General features: G+C 41.7%; 1 protein-coding gene across 10 annotated transcripts in view; it reads right to left on the bottom strand.

The window, feature by feature from the left end:
* The window catches only part of cdhr2 (cadherin related family member 2), a 250,231-nt gene that overhangs the window by 34,476 nt on the left and 192,934 nt on the right, over positions 1-22,821 (bottom strand). For all 10 annotated transcript variants that reach the window (XM_068043480.1, XM_068043481.1, XM_068043475.1 and 7 more), the window contains 8 exons: positions 12,224-12,295; positions 10,755-10,804; positions 8,108-8,265; positions 6,420-6,522; positions 5,368-5,456; positions 5,175-5,258; positions 4,731-4,808; positions 2,885-2,945 (listed from right to left, as the gene is read on the bottom strand). In XM_068043480.1, coding sequence (XP_067899581.1) covers positions 2,885-2,945; positions 4,731-4,808; positions 5,175-5,258; positions 5,368-5,456; positions 6,420-6,522; positions 8,108-8,265; positions 10,755-10,804; positions 12,224-12,295 — 695 coding nt within the window. The remainder of the gene's footprint in view (positions 1-2,884; positions 2,946-4,730; positions 4,809-5,174; positions 5,259-5,367; positions 5,457-6,419; positions 6,523-8,107; positions 8,266-10,754; positions 10,805-12,223; positions 12,296-22,821) is intronic.

The following is a 22,821-nucleotide window of genomic DNA, read 5'->3' as shown; positions in this document are numbered from 1 at the left end:
GGAGGAGTCAAGAGAGGTGGTGATGAGGTAGAGCTGAGTGTGGCCAGTGTATCACAGAATTATTGCAGAACAGAAGGAGGCCATTCGGCCCATTATGTCTGCACCAGTTCTCCAAGTGAGCAACTCAATTAGTGCCATTACCCTGCCTTCTCCCCAGAGCCTTGCACATTCTTCATTTTCAAATAACTATCTAATTCCCTTTTGAATGCCTCAATTTAACCTGCCTCCACCATACTGTCTGGCAGTGTATTCCAGATCCTAATCACTTACTGTTTGAAAAAGTTTTTCTTCATGTCGCCATTGCTTTTTTTGTGTCAATTACCTTAAATCTGTGCCCTCTCCTTCTTGATCCTTACACGAGCGGGAACTGTTTCTCATTATCTACTCTGTCCAGACCCGTCATGATTTTGAATACCTGTCAACTCTCTCCTTAACCTTCTCTTCTCCAAGAAAAACAATTCCAAATTCTCCAGTCTACCTTTGCAAAGAAGTTCCTCATCCCTTGCACCATTCTTGTGAATCTTTTCTGCACTCTCTGCAATGCCCTTACGTCTTTCCTCCTAAGCGCTGCCCAGGACTGAATGCAATACTCAAATTGAGGCTGAACCAGTGTTTTAACAAGTTTAAGATAACCTCCTTGCTCTTGTAATCTGTGACCTCTTAATAAAGCCTAGAATACTGTATGCTTTATCAACCATGCTCTCAACCTGTCCTGCCACCTTCAATGACTTATGTACAGATACATCCAAGGCCCCTCTGCTCCTGCACCTCTTTTAGAGTTGTACCCTTTATTTTATATTGTCTCTCCATGTTCTTGCTACCAAAATGAATCACCTCACACTTCTCCACAATTAACTTCATCTGCCACCTGGAATGTCTGCCCATTCCACCAACTTTTCTATGTCCTCTTGAAATTCCACGTTATCTTCCTCACAATTCATAATGCTTTCAAGTTACGTATCATCCACAAATTTTGAAATTATGCCCAGTTCACCAAGGTCCAGATCATTAATATATATGAGGAGCAAGGGTCCCAACACTGACCCCTGGGGAACTCCACTATAAACTTTCCTCCAGTCTGAAAAACATCCATTAACCATTACTCTCTGTTTCCCATCACTCAGCCAATTTCGTATCCATGTTGCTACTGTTCATTTTATTCCATGAGCTATAGCTTTGCTCACAAGTCTGTTGTGCAGTACTGTATCAAATGTCTTTTGGAAACATGTGAAAATAAACACTGTGCTTTTGGATGATGTCGCCAAGGGGCAGCATTTAGATAAGAAATAGAAGAGGGCCATGGATAGATACTTGAGGGACACCAGAAATAACAGTGCAAGAGTGGGAAGAGAAGCCATTGCAAGTGATACTCTAGCTACAATTAAATAGATAATTACATGAAGTTAACATGCATGTACAGCAAGCAATTAGGAAGACAAATGGTATGTTAGCCTTTATTGCAAGGCGGTTGCAGCATAAGAGTAAGGAAGTCTTGCTGCAATTATATAGAGTTTTGGTGAGATCCACACCAGGAGTACTTTGGATAGTTTTGGTCTCCTAACTAATAAAGGATATACTGGTCTTAGAAGGCATGCAACGAAGGTTCACTAGATTGATTCCTGGATTAGAGGGCTGTCTTATAAAGTCAGATCAAGTAAAATAGGCTTAAATCCTCTGGAGTTCAGAAAAATAAGAAGTGATCTCATTGAAACATAAAAAATTCTTATAGGGCTTGACAAGTTATATGCTGAGAGGTTGTTTCCATTGGCTGGAGAGTATAAAACTAGGGGTCATAGTCTAAGGATAAAGGGTTTGCTATTTAGGACTTAGATGAAGGGTAATTTCTCCACTTGGAGAGTTGTGAATCTTTGGCATTCTCTACCTCAGCAGATGCGCAGTCGATGAGTATATTCAACATTGCGATCATTCGATTTTTATGCACTAAGAAAACCAAGATATATAGGGATAGGGCAGGAAAGTGGAATTGATGTAGATGCTAAACCATGATACTGAATGGCAGCAGGCTCTAAAGGCCTACTCGTGCTCATATTTCTTCTGTTCCTATGTTCAGTGGTGATCACCAAATAATTGTTAAGATTGAAATAGAGACAGAATGTCCAGTATTTCAATGTTGAATTTTTAAAAAGTGAATGAAATGGGCTGACTGAATAAGTGTAAAATAGGTCTATTTTTGCACATGCACAACCATTTCTTTTTTGCAATGGGGTCTTTTTTAAATGCCATGTCAGCCTTGCATGGGAAAATACATCATACAAGTAGTCACCCTACTGTGAATTTGGGATTGCACTCCCTGAACATCAGTGTTAAGCTTTTTCTCACTCTCCAGTGAGAAAAAGCAATCAAATCAAGATAGACTGTAGGACAGATAGGAAGCAAAAGAGAAAGATGGAAACAAAAAGCAAAACGCAAAGACAAGGAAAACAGCATAGAAGAGGAGGAAAGAGTCCAATTATATGAAAGCAGAGTCCAATTATGTTGTTTGGTCATCCATTGTAACCAGTGGGGGTCATTTTCACTTTCGAAAGAGATGGAAAACTGGCAGCAGCAGATCGGATACTCATTATTCAACCAGCAAGATTTCCCTTTCCAGTGCTTTCATTAGAAAAGGAAAATTGTCAGAATCTATATGCAGCCAGGCTGCTCCTGCCAGTATTCTGTCCCCACCAAAAGTGAAAATAAGCCCAAATCTGACTGATATAGGTTGCCATTTTTTACCATTATTATTACTCTTAAGGCAACTGTTTACTTCAGATATGGCTGGAAATTTCACACGTATAATATGCCTAATTTTGACAGTTCTACTTTTCAGGTTTAAAAAAATCCTCTGCGCTGATTTATTTTCCAAACTTATTTCAGTACTTACAATATTCAAAAGACCATGGTCCATCAGATTCTTAACAGCCTCAGGGTTGAACTGCAGAATTCTGCAAAGGAACAAATCACAGGCAGAGTTAACAAAATGTGGCAATGAGATGATACAAAATGGTAATCTCAAAAATGCAATGGTGGTGACTACTCCTGTGAAAGGCTATTCTAGCAATAATTACATTAATGCTGCTGGCCTTCCTAACAGGGAGATTTGTTAGTTATGCATATGTTAAATAGAGAAATAAATGGTATGATATTTGTAATGTATTGATTAATATCCTCATTCAAAGTTACCTGTTTTCAGCCTCAACGAATGTTGTTAATCAATTTCAATTAAACAGATTAGAAACTTTGTGACAATCCCTAATAGCAATAAAGAAAGAACAAAAAGAAATTGAAGAATTTAAGGTGAACATGTTAACCACTGTATTAGAAATATCAACCCCACATATTATGTTCAACCAATAGCTCGTTCTGGTGAACATAAAAAGATCCAATTGTTATATTCAATGAAGAACAAGGCATTCCGTCACTGTCTTGGCCAGCACACCTCTCTCAAATGACACTACTGAATTAAGATTAACTGTTCATATATTCATTTGCTTTTTATGCTGTGTGCAAAGCAGCTGCTGCATTGATCTATATGAAGTGACTGCACTGAATATGATGTGCTTTGAGAGTTTATGTGAGAAGGTGCTATGTAAACACAAGGGACAGAATTTCCGCATGCTTGCGCTGTTTTTTTTGTAACAAATCGCCCAAAATCAGCATAAATTGCACTAAAGATCACACAATTCTCAGTGCGAATTACGTACATCATCATTCAAATTTCTGCAATCTTTTGACTTATTTTAAAAAACAAACATCACACAAAAGGTCCATGCCCCTGAATGAATTAATCACCACTGTGAGTTTCCACTAATTGTGCTTGCTTATTGGCCTTCAAGGAGCTCTAAAAATTAAGTTGGTTCTTTTGGACACAAGGACACTAACAAGCATGTTTTAAAAGCTTTTGAATGTAATTTTTTTTTCATTTACTAAGAAACTGACCACTGTGCCCAATATAACTAGCAAATAGTTTGGTATATTTTTTAAAATGCATTTTCAGTAATTTAAAATCAGGTTAATCACAGATTGACACTGTGATTAAAAATCTTTGCAATAAACCCATTTTCAAATGTATTAATCGAACTGCACCAACTCAGCACTCTTAAATATAACAAGGAATATTTTTAAAGCAATTTTCTTTCTTTTGAAATTACATTTTAAAATGCTGCCTGGTCATGTTGGTTCATGACAGATTTTGCAGGCAGTGGTATGGAAATGAGTTTGAATGGAAACTCGAGAATTAAAAATACTTCTTAAAATTGGCGCAATTTTGGCTGCAACTTTTCCAAAGCGGAAACTCAACTCCAAACTCTTCTTTCCTATATAGAGGATGAGGCGCCATGCAGTGTAGATTGTGATAAGTCAATGCTTGTGTGTCATAGTCAGAACCATATAAATGTTAATATATTATTAAATATAAACTACATTAGTCACAACTTTTCTTTACTAGATGTATGATTCTCCCGATCTCTAACAATGTCGTTACAATATATTTCTCCCTTTCCTCTCCATTCCTCCATTTCCATGCATTATCTTTTGCACTGTCTTCTCAATCCTGCTCCTGCTTTAATGTTCTGAGTTTTCTGCAGAGGTAGCACCGTAGTTTGTCAACAAGAAAGTCATGAGTCAAAATATATGAATTTCCAGCCTTTCTCTGTTTCTCACCGCTTCATACAGAATATTTTTCTAACTTTAGTACACACAAGTGACAAAAGATTAAGAACAAGACATACCTGTTGAGATTTTCAGGAGGAATGGCTGTTCCATTGTTATATACAAAGTACACCTCCAATATAGATCTGGCTACATTTCTGTAAGAAAAGTATTGATTCCAGTTATTTAATATTCAAAATTCTTCTTTAAAACATTAAAATAATAGGATGCGTTCAAAACAAATTTTGATCGCAATATTATCATATTATTTGATAGGAAAAACATAATTTAAGTTGTTTGTGACTCTTATTTTGAAAATAAATACTAGTTAGACATTGCATGCTCTGAAATACGTATATTTGCCATGATTGTCAAGCATATACTGAAAGTGCTAAAGCAAAATTCACTATCTATATTTTTTTTAACATCTTTACTGAGCTAGGATCTCAAAGTCTTAACTCATTTGTTGCTACCTATCGCTACCCTTTAGGTACTGAAATAGTATGAGAATATTTATGCCATACATTGCTAATGATTGCACTCTTCCATTGCTGACTGCATTTACGCCGGCCACATATGGATTTGAATATGTAGCTTCCCGAAGAATCCTACAAAAGAATAAAACTCATATTGAAAGATTGTAAGAAAGTAAGTACAATAAATTACAGATAGGAAGAGTGACCAGCATTTATTTTGAGAAGAGGCTTGATAACTTACGCAATTATTTCATTCATATTTTGCTGAACTTCCTCAGGTGGTACACTAAACTCTAATCGAGTCTTGAAACTCTCATCCACTGTAATTAACTACAAAAAAAATGACAACGTGCATAATGAATGTAAAATTATGATTATTTTACCCCCTCTTGTATCACTTTCCTATCTCATCCTGCCTTTATGCTGTCTTCTGATATTATAAAGCAGCTTGACAGTACTGTTGCCTTCTTCACTACTGCTACTCCATATCCACCAACAAAAGACATATGACAAAGAGAAAACACAAATATCCCTCCTGATTTACATCTCCTTTCTTGCAGAGATGGAATTACCAATCAATGTGATTCACTCCATCTCAAAGACTGGTTGAAAACAGATTAAAATTATTCTGTTAAAAATGGTAAGATTTAAAGTCTTTACTCTGTCACGGTTGCTGCCAGAAGTGCATTTGGACTGCACTTCCTCCTGCTCCGCACCTCCCCCCACCATCCCACCAAGGGGAAACCTCACAATCCTACCTAACTTTTCTTGGTCCACTATTTAGGTTATTGGAAGCAGACTTCCAGCAGGTATTTGGGAGGTGTAGTGCGGGGAGCCTAGAGTTCAGAAATTCAGTGCCACTGCAACATTTAAGTGGTTGCACCAGCTTACAGGACAAGGCCAGCTATTTTCTATGGTAATTAGCTTGAATTGCATAATGAGGTGCTTGGTGATGTGCACTTACTGCACATTGAGGAAATGGTACCCTTTCCTTTGACAAAGTTGATTGAATTCTCAAAACGGGCACCTATGGTGATTAGGTCCCTTTGGAAGCTCTTTGGACCTGAAGAAATCCAGCCAGACTACAAAAAGATACGGGGGGTAAATTGATTAGCACTCATTTCCTTCATAAACTAGGCAGCTTGCCCGCAGACCATTCTAAATAGGTCTTAATGCCACATTAACTTCACATCAGCAAACCATAGGTGCCAATGAGGCACCTCAATACAGCTCATAAAATACACAAAAGATGACATGGATAACATAAATTGAATAATCTTTGATAATACGTACATCTAGGTAACTTTTTGCAGATAAAGTGGGTTTGCCTCCGTCTCTTGCTTCTATAGTTACCCTGTATTGTCCCCTTAATGTTTTGTCCAGTGAAGATTTAATCCTATAAAACAGTGACAAAGGACCACTTTAAAATCTTTAAGCAAGATAACTTAAAATCACTTTGATGAGAATATTGTTGCGACCAAGGTGGGAGGAGTGCACTGTCTATTCTAGTTCCACTGCTCCACAGGTCACAACATATACTTAAATGTTTACCCAGTTACCAATATGGCCAATTATATACTCTATTTTTATTTCAGAATAAAATCCACCAACCAGGTTTCTTTAATAAACAACAAAAGTATTAATTTATTATAAAACAAGATCTAGGCCGGAACTTTACGTCCCCCCCAAAGAGCGGGTTGGTGGCAGTGGGGAGCGGGGGTGGTGGGGGTGACGTAAAATGGAGTGGGAGGCTCAGGGGGCCCTCCCCAACCTGCTCCCGCCTCTGCCGCCATTTTATGCGGGGCGGCAGAGGCGAAAACTGGCCCGCCCACTCCAGGCCAATCAAGGCCCTTAAGAGGCCAGTTAACAGCCACTTAAGGGTCTCCACCTGCTGCCTCGGGGATTTAACCCTTGGCCAGTCGGGTGGCCCAGGCCTGAGAAAAACCACCTGACCAAAGCAGGCAGCTTTCTGATGGCCTGGGGGAGCCCTCATGATCAGACACGCTGTGCCAGATGGAGGGCCACCCCCAATGCCCCAACCACCCTAACGGCCAATATGCAACCCCCCCCCCAACCGTCCCCCAATCAACCACCCTTGCCTTGCCGGGCCTGACCGATCACCCCCAGCAAGGCCCCAAAAGCTTACCTTTTCCCAGGGCGTCCTTCCTCTTCTTGTTGATGCTGGGTTGCAGTTCCAGTAGTGGCCATCGCTCCTGATGGCACTGCTGGGACTAAGAGTTGCCGGCTGATTGGCCGCAGCTCCATTCGGTAGGACTTCCACCTCAGACCAATTAAAGGCCTGGGGACCGGAAAATGCAGTCCGGATTCCCAGGTCAGACAGAGGAGGGATGGCCTCTGACTTTTCAGTCGGTGGACGGCTCTCATCTGACGAAAGTAAAATTCAGCCTTTGTCAATAAAGATGCAAAGCCAACAGGGTTCAGCCAATCAGGCTTTGCTGGCTCTTGATTACCCTGGCATGCTTTTTTCACGCAGTGTCACTGAAAGATAGACATATTCTGATTGGAGCATTCAACATAAAAGCTTATTGACCATTCATAGATCTTAGTGGTGCTTCAGGTCTGCTGTCAGAGTGTCCACCTGCACTAATTACCCACAAAAGCAAGGTCTAGTTACCACTTCCTGGAGATGGCATTGTGCAAGTGGGGACAGGTGGACACAGAATATTTCTGTGCAGTCTGACCAACCAGGCATCCATCTGTAGGCTTGTCCCTTCATCCAAACAGGTAAGATGGAGGAATTCCTATTGGGAAGCTTTTTGGAAAAGAGCCAGGGATATGTCAGCTCAATGGCAGCAGCACCTGGTGCAGAAATCTTGCGTGAATAGTTTAGCAACAGAAGAGTGGCCTAGCCGTGTCACCAATAATTTCCCGTTATTACAGTTGTATTGTTACAGTTTTGCAATGTGCATTGTCATCGCATGATCACCCGTTACATTAAATAATACAGAAGTTTACATTACTTGATCGTTGCTGTGTATTCACCATCAACAAAGGTAGCTCTTGAAGCTTCAAATAGATATGGCAATACATTGTCTTGTTGCGAATCCGAAAAATTGAATAGAACTTTGGTGACAACAAAATTAATTTCTGCATTTTTTCCAGTATCATTGTCACTCGCCTGTCAAGAAAAGCTTTGCATTAGTTAACATTTAATTTGTTACCTACCACAGTATACTTACACATGATTTTAATGGTGACTTCAGTAGCTATATGAATAAGGCATTGGTCTTTCAATGCTTCACTGCCACGGTTCAGGTTCAAATCTCTGCATCAGTGACTACTAGTTAGGATGCTAGATGATAATTCAAGCGGTCAAAGAAGATTTACCAGCTGAGATGAGTAAAAAATCAACAAGAAAGGTAACAGGCCTTGTATATTATTTGCTACAATGGTTCCAAGGATGAGTTATATGAATAGACTGGAGAAGCTAGGGTTGAGCTGTTTAGAGCAGAGAATGCTAACAGGAAGTTTGATAGAGATGTTTAAAATCATGAAGGGTTTAAATAGAGTAACTAAAGAGTAACTGTTTCCAATGGCTGACACGCCAATGACCAGAGGGCGCAGATTTAAGATGATTGACAAAAAGAACGAGAAGCGATATGAGGAAAAACTTATTTTTTTAAATGCTTAATAGGTACTTGCTAAATATACATTCAGTAGTAGCCATCAAAGAGGAATTGGATGAATACTTGAAGGAGAAAAAATTATAGGGATATGGAGAAAGAAAGGAGGAGTGGAACTAACTGATTGCTCTTCAAAAGAGCCATTGCAAACTTGATGGGTCAAATGGCCTCCTTCTGTATTATACTGTTCTATGATTCTATAAAATCATATCTCTTTGCTGCCAGTACAATGCAGCAGTGACCATTGAATGGAACAGTCTTCATGCAGACCCCCTAACTGGTTGTCATGGAACCTTACTCTCAGACTTGTTTCATGGACTGGCAGTTGTCACTGATTCAACAGAGAACAAGTCAGGGTGACAAGTACGACAAACATGGTACATTAGGGAATGATTTTAAGTCTGAAAATGTCCTCAGTCTAACAAATCCATATTTATTTAATTGATTTGTACCGATCAACCTCCTTTCTCACCAGAGGATAAAACTTCCAATCAGTGAAGTAAGTATGTGCTTAATGCACTCTTACAATATTCTTCTGAGTGTTGTTTTACAAAGACATTAACCTGTTTAAAACAAACATTTAAAACAAATGGCTTAATGTCTGTATAACAATAGTATACATTTCAAATGCATTAAGCACCTGTATGTGAACTTTGCTGATCGGGCGTTCTACCCTTCATTGATCATAATGCTCTCTCGCTCGAAAAATGCCTCTGACATTTGTACTATTTGCCTTCCCTGATTATGAGCACCTCCAGCTTATTATCCTTTTCAAACTAAGTGATGTCAACACTTGAGATTTACATTCTTTATAAACTTTAAAAACTTTTGGGGGTGAAATTGGTCTACTCCAGAGGCACAAAATGGGCTGATTTTTCATTGCGCCAGTTTTTATTTTCTATTGACTTGGAAAATATTGCCTGATTTCAAACCAAGTAAAAGCGACAATGAAACAAGTCTCCAGAAAGAGTCTGAACTATCATCCTGTGAACTACACAGAATTAAAAGCAGATTGGACACTGTGAAAAATCAGCTGCCAATTCATTACAAGCCCATTTCACACTGCTGGCATAGATCAATTTCACCACGTTTATCTTTCTGTAATAATCTGCTTGAGCTTGTTAGCTCTGGTTGTTCTCAGACTCTGAGTGTCCCTATCAGCTGTTGAACCACATTATTGTTTCACAGCAGCCTGAAGGATCAAATTCATGGTCCGAAAACCCTGTAAAAGTATCTTTATATTTATGTAAATATCCATGCATGTTGATGAGATGATTATTTTCAAACTATTATTACGTTTAGTTTACTCATCAGCAATATGTTACAATTTACAGGCAAAACCTCATATATCTCATAATTAAAGAAGTATTTTAATCAAATTTAAACATCAATTTGTGTTGGAAAAATTAAAGGAAAAAGAAACTGTTTCTAAATCATATTCACCCTTACTCAGCTCATGCATTTGCTGTTCATACATCCTGATAAGAGGTTAACTGTCTATAAAGGTAGCAAGTGACTGCAACATGTTCAGATCTTCAATATGAAAAAATACTCTTTAAAAGAGGCCCCATGCCAAGGGCCCTCTTTATAACATAAATATCATTATAATGTGCTGCTTCCTGTGTCTATCAAAAACAGCTCTGTACCACACTATATGAATGCAGTGAAAATGAGCACCATTCCTTAGGATATGAATGGTAACAGTATCGCAAATAAGTATTTAAGTATTCACTGGTGCAAGTTTGATAGTTGTATTGGGTTAGTACTAGTGTACGTTTGGTACTTGTGCAGGTTTGGTATTGGTAAGACTTCAACAAACTGAGAGGTAAATGCTGTGTCAGGACTCAGAATAGTCATAAATCTGCAGCAGTTTCAGAGTGGTGCTTCCACTGCAGGTGCAGTACCACTTCCAGACCAGCATTGGTGCTTACTACTGCTTACAGTCAATCACAAAAGATTAACATTTATTGTAATTTTGATGTACCTTAACTGTTGCAACTTCAGCAGAAATTGGTGCTAATTCTGGCACGATAACTGAAATGCAAGATCATTCCATTAGTTACTGCATCTCAAAGATAGGTTTCATACAACTTCAAATGGTAATACCTTTTCTTTAGACATTCAAGTCACTGAGGTCGATTTTGACTTTTGAATGATCAATAGGCGGAGTGCACTGGTTGTCTGCCCATTCCAGTGACAAAGAGGCTGCCACAGATTTGAGGCCCTGACTGCATTTAAATTTGGTAGGCATCTTGCAGGACACCAAACAGATGTCCTGATGCAATTTACCAATTGAGGCCTGAAGATTAGGCTAGAGCAGTCGTTAGCAAGATAAAGTCCAGAGTTTGGGGGGTGGGGGATGGGGGGGATGCTGCTGGGATGGCAATGGAGCACACTATTTTTGAGGGACATGGAGGATCACTCCTGCTTCTATCGCTTGAACCAGGCAGGCACTTTGGACACCCAGAGGTAGGCCCCTTTCAAAATGGAGCCAGCCGCAATCACGTGTGTTAACGGGGCAATAAGACTACCAACCTAATTTTGACATCATTACTGCTGTTAATGCCAGCCTAACCCGGTGAAAATCAACCTCACACAGAGCAAACTTGGTTTGTATCAGAAAATATATCATGAAAGCTGTTGGATTATCGTAAAAACTTGACATTTAATGTCTTCAAGGCAACTAAGGATGGGCAATAAACACTCCTTCACTATATTGTTCACACCCAAGAACGAATATAACTGATAATATAACAATATATGATGGACAACATCTCTAGAGCTGCAACATTGAAGAGAAAGGGAATAATTTGCACTTAGGGACTGTACAGAAAACTGGTGATAGTGGATTGGCTGCCTGTTATACATGGTGCACAATTTTCCTTTTGATTTACTTCAGTGGGAAGGAAAGTGGAGCATGGTGGATAGTAGGCACCACCACATTTCCACCAAGTGGAATTTACCCCCAAAATTTACCTCACTGTTAGAAATCAAATAAATGAGACAGCAAACAAAATAGTACAAATTAATGTTATGTTGAAAAAGGAGAACATCCTGTGTATTATGTTCATGTCATCATTACTCATGTGCCAGTGGCATATGGTTGTAATTAACACCTATAATGGAATTCAGTAAAGTTATAGTGCAGCAAATCACTGCAAAAATTAACATTCTTTTAAATCAGTCAGCCTACCACAGGCAGCCTGAGCAAGTTGCAGCCAGTAACATTCCCACAGAGAAGCAGGAGTTGGTTGTTTCAAATACTGACCCGAAGAAAAGTGTGAAAAGATCCGTCTAGACAAACTATGAGCCGTGATTGACAACATCAGTTTTGATCACAGTAAAATGAATAAATTAACACCTTTGTTATAAAGCTAAACAGGGTTTTATACAAATGCATTAATGAGCTTTTATTAATATTGTACAATGTTATTTCAAAATAAAGTTGCATACCAGATACCCTTTCAAAGGCAAGAAACACAGGTACGTTGTCATTTGCATCCACAATGTTGATTGTAAGTTTGCCTGTTAATGTTAAAAAATGCGAATGAATAAAATGTAAAGTCTTATATGGTAATTCCAGGTTGTTCTAATTCATTTATTAAATTAACCCACGAAGGACAATTGCAATTTTTTGAATCAGCAGTACATATAGCAAGATGAAGGTTAAACCCCACAATTCCCTAATCAGCAAAGCTCAGCCAGGCTCTAAAGTAACAGTGACGAGGAGATTGGCTGCCCACCTTGTCAATCAAGGGCTGGCGAATGACAAGTGTGAAAGGAGAAATTATAACCAAAGAAATTGTCCATGGATAATTTTGCAAAAGCCTGCAATCAAGCAACAGTAACAATAATATTTACATAGTGCCTTTAATGTAGAAAGGATATCATTCCAAGCTACTTCTGTTTACTTGCTCCATGTCCCAATCAACGAGTGGGATATTAAAATTTCTTAGAATACTTACGTTATTCTCTGATATGCCTACGGACTTTTACTTCCATTTCCCTCCCACAAGTAGGGGGTCTGTAACAATGGCCGGGATTTTATAAGTCCCGCAATGTTCCCGACTAGTCCTGAATGAGTGATGTTGATGCACGTTTACAATGGCTGTGATTCATCTTTTGACATGTCATTATATTTGCACTGTATCCTGCATGATAAATGCACACACAATGAGTGCGAGCGGGCAAAGACAGGTGGAGGTGTCCCAGACATCAGAGTACTGACATCAGCTGAAGAGGAGGTGGCAGAAATAGTGAGAGATGAGGGTGGTACGGCAATTGCAGATGGCGAGGCAGGATCCTCAAGGCATAAGAATGAAGTGTCATCAGCCATATGTGCACACTAAAGGAAAGTGTGTGAACTCATGTTCAACTGATGCTTAATGTGCCTCTGTTTGTGTCTCCATTGTGGGTGCCCGCACTCGAGTCTCCGAACGCTGCAAGGCTCACAATTCCTTCTCTGGGGAGGAAGATGAAGCCAATGCCCCAGTAGGTGCACCGTCACCTGCCCCTTCTTCCACCTCTGCCATGCAGATACATCCACATGGTCCACAGGAGTTTAAGATTAGAATCTGGGTCACACTCTGATGGGAACAACACAGACAAGTCCCAGCAGCTGAGGGAGCATCTGCCAGCCAGGTCCCCTGACAATCGGAGGACTACTGGAGACCAGGACCCTGCTCAGCCCCATACTCATGATGATCCTCTGTTTGTTGCTATGAGAGCTCTGCTGGATGTGCAGCAAAGCCATGTGGAAAATATGTCGGAGATGCCCAAGGTCATGTATGGATTTGCGTGTGCCATGGAGGAGTCCATGCAAGCCTTTACGTCTGTCATGTCCCATGCATATGAGCGTATGGCTTCCTCAGTTGAAAGTTTGACGAGCTCTTTGGTGAGTCTGGTTGAGCACTCGAGCCGTATGTGATCAGTCCTGCACTCCATCACTATTGTTGTGGGCTCCATGCAGCAGAGTCTAAGCGAGAGGGGGATGAGGAACCTGGACCTCCCTACAAGTGCTCCTTCCCCTCAGTGTTACAGGCAGGTGCCATTGTGCACACAGATGGAGGAGGAGCATGTGCCAGCTGCCCCGGAGCCTTCCTCTCAGGACACCACCAGGGTAAGTGGCGTCTCGTGCTGCCCTGGGGCCTTCCTCTCAGGACATCCCCGGGGAAAGTGGCGTCTCGTGCTGCCCTGGGGCCTTCCTCTCAGGACACTCCCAGGGTAAGTGGCATCACATCCTCCTCTCCCCCCCCCCCCCCCCACTTATTTCCAGCAGGCAAGCACACAGGGGGATACTCAATCACTGTTGCTTCAAACCCCCAGTAGGATGGAGCCATCAAGGCCCTTTCCACTAGAGGACAGCCACCATGGTCATCCACAGAAACAAGGCAGCGCACTGAGCAGACTGCTTCCATCTCAGCTGCTAATGTCAAGGTTGCAACTAGACGCAGTGGTAGGAAATTTAAGATGAAAACATTATGAGCACCAAGGTTTTTTTAATTAGTTTGGGGGATGTGGGTGTCGCTGGCTAGGCCAGCATTTATTGCCCATCCCTAATTGCCCTTGAGGTGATGGTGAGCTGCATTCTTGAACCACTGCAGTACTTGGGGTGTAGGTACACCAATAGTGCTGCTCGGAGGCACAAGTGTAAATAATATCCATATTTTGCTCAATTTTCAATACATATTTATTTATTTTAATTTTTACTGCACTCTCATAAGTGTGACAGAATTTTTTTTTTTAGAACATTACAGCGCAGTACAGGCCCTTCGGCCCTCGATGTTGCGCCGACCTGTGAAACCATCTGACCTACACTATTCCATTTTCATCCATGTGTCTATCCAATGTCCACTTAAATGCCCTTAAAGTTGGCGAATCTACTACTGCTGCAGGCAGGGCGTTCCACGCCCTTACTACTCTCTGAGTAAAGAAACTACCTCTCACATCTGTCCTATATCTATCACCCCTCAACTTGAAGCTATGTCCCCTCGTGTTTGCCATCACCATCCGAGGAAAAAGACGCTCACTATCCACCCTATCTAACCCTCTGATTATCTTATATGTCTCTATTAAGTCACCTCTCCTCCTCCTTCTCTCCAACGAAAACAACCTCAAGTCCCTCAGCCTTTCCTCGTCAGACCTTCCCTCCATACCAGGCAACATCCTCGTAAATCTCCTCTGCACCCTTTCCATAGCTTCCACATCCTTCCTATAATGCGGTGACCAGAACTGCACACAATACTCCAGGTGCGGTCTCACCAGAGTTTTGTACAGCTGCAGCATGACCTCGTGGCTCCGAAACTTGACCCCCCTACTAATAAAAGCTAACACACCATATGCCTTCTTAACAGCCCTATTAACCTGGTTAGCAACCTTCAGGGATTTATGCACCTGGACACCAAGATCTCTCTGTTCATCTACACTACCAAGAATCTTCCCATTAGCCCAGTACTCTGCATTCCTGTTACTCCTTCCAAAGTGAATCACCTCACACTTTTCCGCATTAAACTCCATTTGCCATCTCTCAGCCCAGCTCTGCAGCCTATCTATGTCCCTCTGTACCCTACAACATCCTTCGGCACTATCCACAACTCCACCGACCTTAGTGTCATCTGCAAATTTACTAACCCACCCTTCTACACCCTCTTCCAGGTCATTTATAAAAATGACAAACAGCAGTGGCCCCAAAACAGATCCTTGCGGTACACCATTAGTAACTAAACTCCAGGATGAACATTTGCCATCAACCACCACCCTCTGTCTTCTTTCAGCTAGCCAATTTCTGATCCAAAGCTCTAAATCGCCTTCAACCCCATACTTCCGTATTTTCTGCAATAGCCTACCGTGGGGAACCTTATCAAACGCCTTACTGAAATCCATATACACCACATCCACTGCTTTACCCTCATCCACCTGTTTGGTCACCTTCTCGAAAAACTCAATAAGGTTTGTGAGGCACGACCTACCCGTCACAAAACCGTGCTGACTATCTCTAATGTACTTATTCTTTTCAAGATGATTATAAATCCTGTCTCTTATAACCTTTTCCAACATTTTACCCACAACCGAAGTAAGGCTCACAGGTCTATAATTACCAATTGGCAAATCATACTTGCCAAATAGAAAGATATTAATTTTGTCATATGGGACACTACTTGAAATGTTTTTACTGGACATTGCAAAGAAATTGTTTAAAAAAAATTCAGTGGCTGAAAACATGGTTGCACATTTGCTTTCTGAGAGACATGAATGGAGAGGCAATGGGGGTGCTCCATGATTCAATTAGCAAGACTGGTCTGGACAATAGTGATGATCAAAAACACCGACAGCTTTTGGCTTTTTAAGAGACAAAACTCCACCCCCACCAAGTATGTCTGGGAGGCTGTGAAATCCAAGAAGCCTCCTAGAAGTTGCTGTTTCAAATGAAGAAATGGTCACATGACCTACCTGCTGGTAAGGCTGGGACTTTTTAAATTGTGCACACAGAAATTAACAGACTGCGAACACCAAGGAGAAGGCTTCTCTCTCTGTCGCTCTCTCCAGCAAAGACCCAGGAAAGCCATGGTGGAAGCTTCTACGCTTCAAGATTACAGATAAAGCCTCTCTTCTGCCTTCTAGTACCAGAGAAGCAAGCTTGAAATTGTGCACTGAGGCCCAGTGAGGACTCCAAGACCTTAACTTCAATTGAAGACATTGTATCAAGGACATTATTAACCAGTAACTGAATTCCATTTATTACGAACTCTACTTCAACCACCCGCACCACCCCACGATTCTTTCTTCCCCTCTGTATCTATTTGTGTGTTTCTCTCGTATGCATGCGAGCATGGTTGCATCGTGTATTTTAGTCATTTTAACTGGGTTAATAAATAGGCTAATAAACTTACATCCTTCTTGTTTAAACCGAAGAAAACCCATCTGATTGGTTCATTTGCAATTACAATTAGAGTGCAGTGAGCAAAGGCTCACTGAGGTGGTAAGCTAAAATCACTGTGTTTTAAAACCAGGAAAGGGGCAAGAGTGGAATCTGAGACCTCTTCCTCACCCAGCCGTAAACTAACTCATTTGCTTGGTTTCATTTGAAAAGGAAAATGTTTACTGGAGACATATGGCAAAATGCTTTGTTGCTTGCAATGTTTTTCAGGAAGCATTCTGTGTCCATTTATCAGCTTTATGTAAGTTTTCAGTCCTCAATGATGGCTGTATTGCGTCTGCACATTTGTCAATGCTCAAAGTATAAACATGCCTTCCATTTGTGGATCTGTGGTCACATCCTTACTTTCCTAGCGCTATGTTCCCCGTTGAATTATCGCCCATAGAACATTAGATCTGCTGGCCAGATCAGAGTGCTGAAATGTTGTAACTTCCTATGTGTGCGGGTGACTGTCTTGATGCAATTTTCAATATGGACGCATGTCACTTTCAGTGAAGCGTCTAGCATAAAGGCAATTTACAACTGTAGGTTTATGTGATGTTGTCAAAAGAATCCTTCTTTTTGATTGCAGCAATGATTAAGACCTCTGGTGTTTGTGAACATAAGTGGAGAGTGTATGTTTTCTCCTAACAGCATCACTTTTTACATTTGGTTACTGTTGTCAGAGGAGTATAAATATGAGATGCTCCCTGACGTCTGTTGCACGCGTCTCCATTGTCCTTATATCTATTACGGCATCATTTGCATTATTATCTTCCTCCTCACCCTCTTCAAGCTAATCCTCTTCTGTGTTGATCTGTTCTTTATCCTGTTCTTCCACCTGCAGAAGTAGCTATGTCTAAGTGCCAGGTTGTGTAATACACAGCAGACAACCATGACTCATGAGACCCTCTCTGGCATTACATGATGAGCCCCTCCAGACCTCTCAAGACAGCGGAAGGGCATTTTACAAATGCCAATGGTGTTATCGATTATAGCTCTGGTGTATGTGTGAGCACCTTTGCATCAATCTTCAGCTCTGCTTTGGGGATGACACACTGGTGTCATCAACCATGTAGCAAGGTGGAGTAACCCTTGTCACGATGGATCCAGGCCTTTAATTCGGATCATTCTTCAATAACTTCACAAAGCTGTGTTTTCATCAAAAAGTATGAGTTGTGACGGATCCATTGGAAACGTTTGCAAACCTGCATTAATTTTCTCCTGTCCTCACAAAACAGTTGAACATTCAAATATTGGAAGCCTGTGTGATTCACACATGCAGTGGTTGTAATGCATTCTTTATGTTGTCTTGTGCAACATAAATGAGATGCGTAGAGTCCAGTTGGTTGAAGATCTCTAGCAGGTTTATTAACAGCCAAACTATTATATACAGTACAGAGCAAACTATTTACAGAACCTTCCTCTAGGTGATACAGTTGCAGAGTGAATCTGGCTTTGAGTCACAAGACTGCACCCTGGTATTTAGCTCATTAGCATACTGAGTTCTTAAAGAGACATCACTCTTAAGGCAATCATACATCCCCTTTCTTTCCAAAGATACGTCTCGTATGCTACAAATAAAAAACACATAAAATTAGATCATATCAAAATTAGTTATGCTAGATAGAGATTATAAAGTTTACAGGTATAAGGATAGGGATTGTGAAATTTACAAGTGCAGAGGCTTAAAAGTCCATGTATCCTTTCAGTATTTTGACAGATCTGATTATGGTATAACTTTCTGGAGACATGGATTTCACCCTTGACTGTTTTTGGTTTGCAGACATGTCAATGTGTTAGCTGTTGTCCTGTTCTTCCATCACACCCTCATCATCGGAGTGTGTTCTTTCGAGTCCACTGTGCGCAATTGGAGTATTGCACACTTCTCTAAGTTGGCTTTGGTTTCTTCTCAACACCAGTCCATTCGATGTTGTAATCTCGTAGGACCTAGACTCATACTTTGGATACCTCTGCGGGTAACCAGGTTCTCATTGTGGGGTGTATGACCCTGATCTTTTGTCCTGCATTTAGCTGAGGTAGTTCCATTCCTGCATGTCGGTCATGTACCATCTTTATTCTCCCTTGTTTTTCCAGCAGTGTCTCCTGCATCCTGCAGAATTTGGACAGATGATGGCTTGGCAGTGTCGTTCACACTTGTCTGCCAAATATGATCTCTGTTGATGACGGTAGGCCCATATCCATAGGTGTAGCTCTGAGATGGAGCATGGCAACATGAAAATCTAGTTTTGTTGTCCTACACTTCAGGATAAGAGGTTTGACTGTGTGAACCATTCGCTCAGCAAGACCATTAGATCCAGGGTCATGTGGTGAGGACATCACATGTTTTATGCCCCATTTAGCGCACATATCACTGAAAGGTTTGCCTGTATACTGTGGCCCATTGTCAGAAATTATTTCTTCAGGTACACCGAATAGATTGAATATGGCACTCAATGTGTCTGCGAAGATCGCGCCTGAAGTATCTTTTACCTGTCTGACAATTGGAAATTTGGAGAAATAATCAGTGACAAAGATAAAGTCATCTCCATTAATGGGAAATAGATCAGTTCCAATTTTGGACCAAGGGACTAATGGAATCTCGTGAGGGTTAGAGGTTCTTTGCATTGTTGTGGCTGGTGGCACTGGCATGCCTTACACATCCTCACTAACCTTTTGATGTCACTGTTGATCCACGGCCAATAAACTGTGTCTCATGCCAGTCGTCTTGTTCACCCTATGCCCATATGGTCTTGTGACAAGATGTCCTGTCAGAAAACATTGGGCAGAATCACTTGTTTTCCCTTGAAGGTGACACCTCTCAATATACCGAATTCATCTCTATAAGGCACCTCTTCTACCATATCCGGTCAACCTTCTACGATGATTCTTCGCAGTGCCTTCTCTTGTAGGTCATTGATTACTTCCGATTGTAGTTGGTCACATTTGTGCTCACCAAAATGCAAATCAATTTTGAGCACATCTTCCACCTCAATGTCCATGCTGTCTACTTGTAGATCCAGTGGAACTTCTTCATTTTTGCTCAGGGTTGGCAATCTACTCAGCGTATCCAAGGTGACCATTTTGGTACCCAGTTTGTAGCAGACATCGAAGTCGTATCCCATACTTTCACGAAGAGTCGCTGTTGTCAAGGTGGTGCGTTTGTCAACGGTTTGCACCAGATCATCTCCAGTGGTTTGTGGTCGGTTTCCACAGTGGATTGCTGACTGAACAGGTAGGTGTGGAACCTTGTGATCTCAAACACCAGAGCAAGTGTTTCACGCTCTATGTTTGAGTAATTGGATTGTGCTGACGATAAATCTTTGGACCCGAATGCAATTGGTTTGCAATCCTGCAGGAGGCATGCTCTTAGCCCTTTCTGTGAGGTGTCAACTTCCAGGATTGTCTTCTTCCTTGGATCATAGTACTGGAGAGTACAGGTTTTTGCTGACGATGTTTGTTTGAGAGACTCAAATGTATGCTGATGGTCCTCCTGCTATACAAATGGTACGTCTTTCTTTAAGAGCTTCCTCAGTGATGATGCTTTGTCAGAAAAATTTGGAATGTATGGTGCCAAGAAGTTGAAAAATCCAAGACATCTCTGTAGATCTTCCTTGTCTTGTGGGGTAGGCATATGCCTTGCATCTTCGACTTTGCCCGGGACAGGACGAATTCCACAACCTGAATAGATGGAGCCTAAGAAATTTTTCTGACTTACATTCACCTGGCACTTCATGCTGTTAATAACGAGCCCTTCACGACTGGCTACTGCCATCAGTGAATGAAGATTTCAATCATGCTCTTCTTCGGTTTTGCCATAATTGTTATATCTTTGGCAATGCATATACATTCAGGCATGTTTTCTATAACTCTGTCTGTATGCTGCTGAAACAGATCTTGACTGACAGATAAGCCGAAGGGTAGCCTCTGGAAGCAATATCTTCCAAATGGTGTTCTGAATGTGATGACTTAGAGTCATAGAGATACAGCACTTAAATAGGCCCTTTGGCCCACCAAGTCTGTGCCGTCCATCAACCACCCATTTATACTAATCTTACACTAATCCCATATTCCTTACCACATCCCCACCTTCCCTCAATTCTCCGACCACCTACCTACACTAGGGGCAATTTACAATGGCCAATTTATCTATCAACCTGCAAGTCTTTGGCTGTGGGAGGAAACTGGAGCACCCGGCGGAAACTTGCAAACTCCACACAGGCAGTGCCCAGAACCAAACCCGGGTCACCGGAGCTGTGAGGCTGCAGTGCTAACCACTGCACCACTGTGCTTCTTGAGATTCCTCAGCTAGGTGTACCGACCAATATCCATGTGTAGCATCCAACTTGGAGAAGTATTTGGCTCCTGTGAACTTGTGATTCAATTCCACTAATGTTAGAATCTTGTGGGAGCATCTCTTTAGGGAGAGGTTTAGAAGCCTTGGATCTAGACACACCCTGATTGCTCCATCCTTCTTTAGTATGCCCATAATTGAGCTGCACCAGTCTGTGATGATGCACATGACAGATGATGCCATTGTATTCCATGATATCTAACTCATGCTTAAGCTTTTCTTGTATGTGCACACTGCACTTTCTGGGAGGGTCGATTGACGGAATTGCATCCTCTCTGAGGTGCAGTAGGGCATCGCCTTTGAAATCTTCTATGGTATTGAACCTGTCCATGTACATTTGTTGTAGGTCATGGACTGACTCAATGAGGCTGGTTTTGGTCTCTTCTGCTGTAATGGGCACCTTGGTGATCTCGTGCATAGTCATGATGTTGAGGTCCTTATACTCTGGTAGTCCTGCTACTGTTGGTCTGCTCGTGTCTACCAGGTAAAATATTTGCAGCTTCCATGCCGACTTGCCATAGCTGCACTGCATTGTTAGTGTGCCACTGCAAGGGATGGGTGACCCATTGTATGCAGATAACTTTGCAGTCGTTGGTGGTAGCATTCATTTCCAATGATTTGGACTGGTAGGATATTTGCACTAGCTCCAGTGTCAATCTTAACCCTGATTGTGTGTTTGCCAACTTTCTTTGGGCACTTAATGTTAATGGTAGCAAAAGCTTCCAGTTGTTTGACTTCATCATCACAGTGGGCTGTATTTTAAGAGCCTGCCGCCAACCTTGGCGGTGAGCTCAAAAAATGGCGGCCCATACCAAAGAGCCACTGCAATCTCAAGCAGGATGGCTCATTTAAAGAGCTGGGGCGGCTCACCACCCGTGCAATCTCATGGAGGGAGCGGGCTGTCCCTCCCCAGCAATGGTGTCAGCTGAACAACCCTTTCCCACCCCCCCAATAACAATTACAATAACTTTTTGTCCTTTCCCTGCCAAATAAAACACTTACCTTTTAAATGTGATCCCTCCCCAGACTGCACAAAATTTGAAGATCCCAACATCCGCTACACTCATTACATGTATTTGACCCTGTCTCCCCCTCCTCCCCAGCACTGAAAATCTTACCTCCTCCACCTTCCCCCCAGTGTCATGCCACTGAATTGAAGGCACAGGAATGCCAGCTGCTGCGCCGAAGATCGCGGCGGGCCCTCATGATTGCAGGTAAGTCTATGTAAATTATTCATTTTATTCATTTGAATATTGTAATTAAGGTCCCGTCACCCAGTGGTGGGAGAGCCGCCACAGAGCCTCACCACCGTCGGAAGGGTCAGGCTTGGCCTTCCCACGTCGAGCTCCGTCGCCAGCCTCCTCCAGACCCATCTTCATGCCCTACACCCCCGCCATCGAGCCCAACGTCGAGGGCTTGGTTAAATCCAGCCCAATGTATCAGGTTCACTATGTGAAACGTCTTCTGGCTGAAAATTACTCTGCTCTGAGTCCTGTCTCTGGTCTGTTTCACTGTGGACTTTGTACATTGGCTTGCATTTATGCAGTTCTCTAGTGCTTTCCTTGCTGTTGTTGCCCTGTTGCTGTGTCTGTCTTCTGGTTGTTTGTGTCTTTTTGTGACTTCTGGCTGCATCTTTGGAGCCAGATTTCTTGTATAGTTGGGCCCAGTGTCCTTTTGCACTACATGCCTTGCACAGGTCTTGAAATGCAGGACAACTTCGCGGTGAGTGGGACAGACCACCACACTTACCACACAGCTTGCTTCCCCTTTATGACCTGGTTT

The sequence above is a fragment of the Heterodontus francisci genome, chromosome 12, assembly GCF_036365525.1.
Source record: "Heterodontus francisci isolate sHetFra1 chromosome 12, sHetFra1.hap1, whole genome shotgun sequence".
Classification (NCBI taxonomy): Eukaryota; Metazoa; Chordata; class Chondrichthyes; order Heterodontiformes; family Heterodontidae; genus Heterodontus; species Heterodontus francisci.
Note: the sequence above shows the minus strand (reverse complement) of the source record. Positions and strands in the feature narration are given on the sequence as shown.